Below are 8,940 nucleotides of genomic sequence, written 5' to 3'. Positions count from 1 at the left end.
TCCAATCTAAAACAATAGTCAACGAAAAGATCTTCAACTTGCAAATTTATATTATTATTATTATTATTATTATTTATAGTAGATTGTCTTGCGATCATTTTTGGAATTAGCATACAAAGTAATCTAAATTCCATTTTTATGCAAGTGGATGAGAGAGAGAGAGAGAGAGAGAGAGAGAGAGAGAGAGAGAGTTACTTTTGTTGTATTCTCATGAATGATGAGAGAGTGGAAGATCTGCCTACTTTACTACCATCTTCACCTTTACTTCATCACTTTAATTTTTTTTTTCATTTCTTTACCCTTTTCCCCATTGAGTATGAACACGATTCTAGAGCCCAGGTTAAAAAAAAAGAAATACTTTTTTGACAGTATTATCGAGGAAAATACAATTTCAATTGTAAGTCCACATTTCATTCTTGCGTATTTTGCATAAAACATTCATTGATTGAAAGATCGTATAGTCAAAATAACTGCCAAGATTGTCAGACTAGCAGCCTAAAAAAAAAAAAACATTCGCCTCCGAAATTAAAATCTCCCAAAAAATAAAAAGAAAAAATGGAAAGCAACCCTTTTTCTTCCCTCCATGGCAAACACTATTCAAACTCTACTCAACATCCACCCCTTCTTCACTTTGAAACCATCCCTCTTTAAAGCATCAAAATCAAATTACAACGCAAATTGACAATCGATTTCACGGTAAAGCAGAAGCAATTACCCGTCGTTAATAATGCCTGGTATACGAGAAAATTGAGATAACCGTGGATCGATAATAATTCGCAATATATTACCGAAGATCACACTAAAATATAAATTAAAAAGACCCAAAGAGAACAATCTTATTGCCCTTCACGTAAACCCCCCACACCATTAATTTATATATAATTTTTTTTTTCGGTTTTTGCATGAATTACAGAACTAAACCACTGGCGATGGCTCGATTAGTGTCTAGATTAGTGGTTTCGTACACCGGCAATTCCTCTCTATACCTCATCTGATCACACCCAATCGACGACAGATTGTCCAGTTCGAACAAATCCGAACTCGCACAGCTCGCCGCATCGTCCTCGTCCTCGTCCTCGTCTCCTTCTTCGTTGTCGTAGCTCCCCTTCTTCTTCTGATAGCTCCTCAGCATCTCCCTCGCCGCCTCCGCGATCCTCCGGCTCTCGTCTCCGAAGATGGGCTTGTCGAATTCCACCTTCGCCGGCGAGATCTTTGCCGCCATCTTCGGGTCCTTGTTCTGTCGGGCGGGGTCGTCGACGATGACGCTGATCTCGGGATAGAACCTCACGGACCGTTGCTTGGGGCCGCCGCCGACGACGCTCGGCTTGCTTCGCGACGACGGCGTGTTGCTCAGGCACGACCGCGAGAAGGAGGAAGCCGAGGAGCACGCCGATTGGTCTCCGTCGACAGAGCTCGTGACGATCTTCGGCTTCTTGGGGCTCCCCACGGTGAAGATCGAGTTGAGGAAGCTGGCGAGGCGAGCGCCCGGGGAGATCGGCTGCTTGAGCTTGTTGTTGGCCTTCTTGAGGTCGGCGTAGATCTTCAGCGCCTTGGACTTCGTCTTCACGAAGCCGAGCCCTTCGTGCGTATTATTGCTCGGCCTCTGAGATTGCGCGTGCTGACTCTTTCTCGGGTCGAGTTGGCCGCGATCGAAAGCGGTGGCTGTTCGGTCGGAGGCGCTGGTGCGGATTGGAGCAGGCTTGGGCTTGGGCTTCGGCCTCCTCACGGAGTAACAGGAAGCGGAGGATCGCGACCTGGACTCCGACTCGGACGACGAGAACCCTCCTCCGGATCTGGAGCTGGAATCGGAGGAGCTCGAGCTGGAATTCGTCAAGGGCATCGAGCGGCTCCACGAACTGCGGCGAACTGCCTCTCTCTCGTCGCTCGCTTCCTTCTTCTTCTTCTTCTTCTCCTCCTCCTCCTCCTCGACCGCCATCCACTTCTCGATCAGGTAGTCCCGCCGGACGCCGGCGGCGTCTTGCTTGATCCTCGTGGCATCGTCGGCGTAGAAGACCATGGGGTGTTCTGGGGGAGACTCGCCGTCGATGGAGCGGTAGATTGCGTCGAGGAGGGTGGAGGAGAAGGAGGGGTTGTCTCTCCTCTCGTGGTGGCGGGTACGGTGGGATCCGTCACAGGGATCCATGGGTCATATAGGGGAGTGAAGGGAAGGGAAGGGAAGTGAAGTGGAGTGAATTCGGGTTGAGGGAGAGTTTCAATGATTTGGGCTATCTTTAATTGTCTGCTGCGAGAGTGTCAAAAGGCTGCTGGAGAGAGAGAGAGAGAGAGAGAGAGGAAAAGCAAAGTGTGATCGATCATGGAGGAGAGAGAACAAGAACAAGAGAGAGAGAGAGTACAGAGAGAGTCTCTGAGAATACTTTTATTTTCTCTCTCTAGGGCTATGTGAATGCGAGTACGAAACACAAAGCAAAAGTTTCAGAGACGCAGTCGCTGTGGTATGTTCGAGGTAGAGAGAGAGAGAGAGAGAGAGAGAGTAATGAGAGCTTAAGCCACGCCCATGGCGAGAGAGAGAGAGATTTCAGAGTCTCTCTCTTCGTCGCCGAGTTCTTATAATGGGAGGAGACAGCGAGAGCAAAGCATGTCCGAGCTGGAAGAGATGCCAGGTTGGCATTCGATGACGTGGCGTTCTTACTATTTTATTATACTTGTACCCACTCTATACTATTTCGCCTCGTAATTTCTTTTACATGTACGTAGATAATGTTTCCTTTGTCTTTTTTGTTATTTTGCTCGGCCAGCGTTATTTTATTAAGCCCTTGTTAACGAGGGCTCTCGAGACACTTGTTAAACATACTTATTATGAAAATATTCGGTCTACAGAATATAATATCGATTGTGTGTATCTTGCGAGAACCGTCGATTTATTCAATGTCATAATATTTAGTTTTTTAACAAGTATTTCATGAGCATCTTTTTAACAAAAAAATAACTGAGGTGGATAATATATTAAGGTAATTAATTATGCTCTAGAACATGTGATTTTGATGGATCAAATATACATAGAACTATACTTTTTGCTAGCATAGTGCATGCTACACAAGTTAGTCCATCCAACCGAACTATCAGGGCACAATCTATCAAGATAGTGTAGATACTACTTAGCGATGTGGCGATCGAATCTTGTTCGACACAAAGATCATCTCTTAGAATATGCAATTCGGCCCATCAAAATCTGTATCATCGCAAAGAGAAGATCTCCAAATAAACGACCTTGACAACCCGATGTTCACACGAGCGGTCTAAACAAGTACGGATATGTCTTGGGTGACTTTCGATTCGCCGATTTGTCATACCGAAAGTAGTAGGCTAGGGATATCATTTTGGCAATGTTCTTGATTGAAAATGAGATTACCCAAGTTTGTTATGCTTGTGACATCTTTTGAAGTACAAAAGTTGGTGCAATTAAGATTATTGTCTCTTTTTACTTAGTGTTGAAATGTAGGGGGAATGCTAGACCATCCGCTTCAAAAGCTACGCACTTTCCCTAAAGCTAACCCTAGATTTAGAAGGGACACATTCTTTTCTAATCTTGATTTCTCAACAACGACAAAAATGTAATGAAAATCTCCGAACTTGGGATTCAATTGTGTGAACTGTCTCTTTATTTTTCGAATCTGGGTCGACGGGGAGGAGGGTCAAATGATGCGGCCGGTTGTGAGTTTTGCTTCTTTCGATGTAGACTGAGAAATTTTTAGGGAAACATTTTTATTAAATTAGACACGTCGATTATACTCCTAAAGCTAAAAAAGTATAAATTGTTGCAACATGTGATCGTTGAGTGATTTTGCTTGACCTTGTTGAATTGGATCCGCACGTACCTTCTTGGATTCACATGCCTAGGATGCCAAAGCGACGTATGCCCACGTACCAAAAAGCATGCGGCTTTGCGCTCATCCTTGGATCGATGGAAGTTTACGTGGAGGCAACAAAAAAACAAAAAAAAGAAAGAAAGTTCGGGGTTTGCGAGCTCGTCGCCGCAGCTCTGCCGAGATACTAGTGGCCCGGAAATCTCTCCAAGAAGGTGTCGCTTGGTCGATGTGGCGCGAGCCACCGAAAGGTTCGCTCACAACGTGAATCGAACTCGCGACCTCATGAAGATGGGCGACTTCTTTACCGCCGGACCAATCGTGCCGACAACGCCAATCTCCCAAAACCTACACGTCGTTTTCCCACGAGCTTCTTCATTCCGTGTTGGGTTTATCTCGACGCAAAATTATCTTCTTCTTTTTTTCTTCCCTTTTCTTTTTCTTGATCTCGAACACGATCGAGAAGGAAAATCAAATTCGAAGTAGACCATCGTTTGAGGGCAATCATTGCACTCGTGGCTCCCAACTTTTTAGAGAGAGAGATTGGAATGGATTGGAACCAAGGAATAAAAACGAGTGACGTTGAGATGAGATTTGATTAGATTAGCGTAAGAAAGGATTAGGACAAGGGAATGTCGGTATGGCAAAGACGATGGATGATAAAGTGCAAATTAAATCAACTTAGAATCCTTAACAAAGCCTAGAAAACAAGCCCCAAGAAAAGCAAAGCAACGTGCGGGTCGTTTTATAATTGCTCTTTTTCCTCTCTCTCGCCCCTAATTCATGTCTCTTCCCTTCAAGCTCACGAAACGTACTTCGCTTTGCTGCGGATATGCACGAGACATGGTTACTTAAAGTCGTGCCGATCGGATCGGCACCCCGAGACGGTGATGTTGTTGTAGTAGGGAAAGTAGCCGAGATTCGAAAGGTGAAGCGGTTTTGGCTTTCGTTTGGGCTCTAATTTCATACTTTTGCTCGCGGGGCGTGCCGTATGCGGGGTTTGATCTTTCGAATTTCGTACCTTATCGATTGGTATAAGTCGGACTATTTATGGCGTCTCTTGTGCTATCCTTAGTGCAAGATCCTCCTCTCTCTCTCTCTCTCTCTCTCTCTCTCTATGAGTTTGATGGGGGATCAAGTATGTGACGTTTGGGGATTCCATTCCGATCAAGAAATGACCAATCTAGGGACCCAGAATCATAGTAGATGAGCATTAAGTGACAAGGATTCAACCATCTTCAAAGTAAAAACTCTCTCTCTCTCTTGATCATCAGCATCAATCCCACCAATGAATAATGTCTTAATGTCTCACCCCCACACACTCCTGAGAATGCAATCTCTCCAACACCCCACCACAGCTTTTAACGTTGGACACACGTTCATATTGGTAGACATTGTACCGTCGCAATCACATCCCTCACATCTTTCCCTTCTACACGAATATTCCCGCACCGTAGACCGTGATATCACATCATAAGTTCCGACGGCGGCGGCGGCCGGCGACGAAGGACCGCCGCCTCGGCAATTTTTCCCATCGCAATTGGTCGGAGGGGCTACACTGGAATCTCGCACGAAGGCTCGGGATTGAACTGGCGAAAATGAAAAGCTTGAGACCGAATCGGCATACGTACGATAGGTTTTATTAGACAAATTTTCCCCGAGAGATGTTATTTGGCTGATTCTATTCCTGTCTTTTTCTTGTGTGATGGTTGTGGTCAATCGACATCTGTTGGGGAATTTAATGATCGATCGTTTCAGAAAATCAAGAGAGAGAGAGAGAGAGAGAGAGAGTGACGTGTAAAGATGAGGAAGGGAAGGGGTGTTAATTATTTTTGGCACTTAGGGTATGAATGGTATGGTGTCCTTTTGCATCAATGGAGCTTCAAATGGATGATATTCAAAGCCATGCTTGAAAAGCATTTGAATTTTTCTGTCTAAGCTTACCCCCTCTTCCATTATATGTCCATCCACGTGCATAGGGAGTAGACCAAGGACAAATGGACATCATTATCATTTTCGTACTTCGTTTTCATGAAAAAAAAAAGAAAGAAAGAAAGAGAGTTTCCTGTATTTTTTTATATAAAACTTTAGGACATGAAAATACCAACAAAAAAAAAGACTTGTAAGAAAATTTTTAATGGTTCCATAAATCCCTTATTTGTCATTTGGGATGAGAGAGAGTTATTTGGATTGTCACTTTAGTTTTGAAAATAGTCTCTTGTTCACATTAGAAATCCTTTTTCAAGATGCTGTCAACCGCGTTTTCTGCATTTTTCTTTTCATTCTCAAACGAAAATGAATGCGAAAAGTATGAAAAAAGGGGAGGGGGGGTTGGTTTATCTCTTGAGACGTCGATTTTCTCCATCTTCGTGATCGTCTATTTACCACACCACGGATGAAACATATTGATTAGTAAGTGGTTATCCGAATGAAGATTTCTTTTCTTCAGTCCATAGGGCGCCCCTCATTGGTAGTATCTCGAACGATTCCAAATGATCGGTACAGGAAAGCGAGGTCTGCATCGATCGACGGTCAAGATACTTCAGAAGAATGCCTCGGCAAATCGTACTTCGCATGCATCTTGATTATGGAAAGGAAACTATCTTGGACTCAACTCAAGCCTTAGATCTCTATGGCCCAATTTCATGATTGATATTCAAGTAATTCTCCATCATTAACGCTGAGAATCATTAAGAGATATCTAGATCTTTTATGGCCCCTATACATTGATCATCATCAATTGGCCCTGCAGGCTTTGTGTTCATCATTCCCATCCCTTTGACTTTTGGAGAAAATAAAATAAAAGTAAAATTTTCTAGAAGGAGAAATTTAAAAAAAAAAAAAAAGGAAATCTGCCATTTTTAAATGAGCTATAATTGCTGCTGATGGAATAAAAATTGGTACTTTTAGAAAAAAATGGGTTTTGGGAAATCCCAAGTTGGAAAGCCATACCATCATTCTGTTTCTCATGCATGCTTGGTCTTATTTTTTTTAGGGCTGCAATTTTTTTTTTTCCCCACTTAGATTTTTCTTTGTTCATTGCACAGTCAACCAAGGAACATCACATCAACTAGGTCATAATAAGTGCTTGCTGGTGAAGTGAAGTACACCGACGGTCTTTTTTTTAAGATTTGGCGTTATCACATCGGACCATGTACATGATTAACTCGAGATTTTCTTCCACTAATCTTTAGACTTCGCACGCTGAAATATTAAAATGACAAATCACGATTGCCTGTGAAAGTTCAAGTTTTTAGAACAATTGGAAGTGGTTTCGCAAAACTTACACGATTTCGAAGTGAATTGTCCTGAGATTTTGCTAAACCCCTTATTTGGCTTTTCTCATTATCCATTTTCACATATGGTATTATGCCCTTAATATTTTTCATCTTAGCATTATATAATCGGATTATATGCATGATTAATGTGGGGGTTTCTTGCACCGATTCCTTAATCGTACGTGCTATTTAAGATTTCAATGGTAAAAGTGAATCCTAGGAACTTGCTTTTCTACTTCAAATTTTAATTTAACTTTATTTTGAAGGCCTCTAGGTATTGACTCTTTTTTTTTTTTTTCCTTTTTTTAGCAAATTTTGTGAAGGAAAATGACCTTCATAATTATTATCATTGCTAAAATAAAAGGTAGGAGATTCACTACAGCTATCTTAGAAAAATTGAGTAGATTTTGTCGATGTATCAAAAGAGTAATTCGAGATAGTATTCTCTAATGTCGTATGAAAAAGCGTGTTGATTGAAACCTTTTGAGATTAATTGAAAGACTTATCAAGTCTATTAAAGCATATGTGATCAATGTAAGAGATAATTATCCACAAAACCTAAACATATTATAGGACAACCAATTTGATCATAAACTTTTCAGTTGAGTCAATTTAATAACAAATCTTTTAATTATGTCAATTTAGTCCTAAATATTTAACTAATTGTCAATTTAGTCCTAATCAATTTTAGCCCGACATCGCCGATATAGCGATCTATTTAGTGTCGACCTTCCTTTAGGGCACAACTAGCGCCGACGTGGACAATTTTAAAAATTTTAAATTTTTTTGGATTTTTCTTAATTTTTTTGAATCTTTCTTTTTTTTCTTTTCTTTTCTTCTTTCAATTTTTTTTCCCAACCCTAGGTTGGCTAGGTCATCAGCCAACCCTCACCGGCCCAGAGTTGAAAAATAAATAAAGAAAAGAAAAGAAAAGAAAAAATTAAAAAAATTCAGGGAAAAGGTAACAAAATTTAAAAATAAAATTGAAAAAATTATCTACGTCAATACCGACGGTGCCACTTAAGTGGCAACCACCGACTAGACTGTCATGTCATCGAATTTTCAGTCAAAATTGGCTGGAAGGACTATGTGACAAATCTTCACAAGATTTAGAACTAAATCGGTACAATAGAAAGGTTCAAGACTAAATTGGCGGTCGTACAATATGTTTAGAACTTTTTGGACAAATTTTCCTCTATGTACGTTAATTATAAACTTCTCTATCAACGAAACCAATTTCAGATACAAAAAGAGGAGAGATAGACAAGCGGAAGCACCATGAACAGGAATCCGTGAGCTCTCTCCTAATTAGGGGTGTGCAAACCGGTCCGGTCCTTGAGGTGGATGGTTCGGTCCTCGGTCCCAATAAATGGGACTGATGATTGGGCGGTTCGGTCCTCGGGTTTCTTGTATTGGGACCGGACCGCCAATAATATATAATTATTTATATATAAATATATACAATTGCAAAAAAAAATTGAAAACAAAATAGAATAATAAAAGTCCACTGCCCATTTTTTTCCCAACTTTGCACGGTCGCACTCTCCTCCTCAAGACTCTCTTTTTAATCTTATTTTCCATCTTGTTTTTGACCATCTTTTCTCTCTGCGAGGCTTTTTGAGTGCAGTTGGTGATGTTTTTATCATGTAATGGCTGGATTTGGTATTGAATTCGAACATTTTGGTCAAGTTCGCCAATCATAAAAGTCATAGCGAGTCGCTATGTTTTTACCATGGCATAATTTATTAAGTTGACTAGATTTTCAATAGTTAGCGGTCCTATTGGACCGAGACCGAGACCGAGACCGGACCGGGACCGGCCCGGTCCTTGGTCCTAAA

General features: G+C 41.5%; 1 protein-coding gene across 2 annotated transcripts; it reads right to left on the bottom strand.

The window, feature by feature from the left end:
• Positions 1 to 845: 845 nt before the first annotated feature.
• LOC115738110 (protein BIG GRAIN 1-like A) lies at positions 846 to 2,549 on the bottom strand. Of its 2 annotated transcripts, XM_030670626.2 has the most exons (2): positions 1,529 to 2,549; positions 846 to 1,465 (listed from the first exon to the last, which is right to left on the bottom strand). In XM_030670626.2, the coding sequence occupies exons 1-2, from the start codon at positions 2,141 to 2,143 to the stop codon at positions 908 to 910; spliced, it is 1,173 nt and encodes a 390-aa protein (XP_030526486.1). In that variant the 5' UTR covers positions 2,144 to 2,549; the 3' UTR covers positions 846 to 907. The 2 variants fall into 2 exon arrangements, with proteins under 2 accessions (XP_030526486.1, XP_030526485.1); XM_030670625.2 differs by having other exon boundaries at positions 846 to 2,549.
• Between the last annotated feature and the right edge of the window lie 6,391 nt (positions 2,550 to 8,940).

The sequence above is a fragment of the Rhodamnia argentea genome, chromosome 8 (genome assembly GCF_020921035.1).
Source record: "Rhodamnia argentea isolate NSW1041297 chromosome 8, ASM2092103v1, whole genome shotgun sequence".
Lineage (NCBI taxonomy): Eukaryota > Viridiplantae > Streptophyta > Magnoliopsida > Myrtales > Myrtaceae > Rhodamnia > Rhodamnia argentea.
This window is presented reverse-complemented; position numbering and strand designations above follow the sequence as displayed.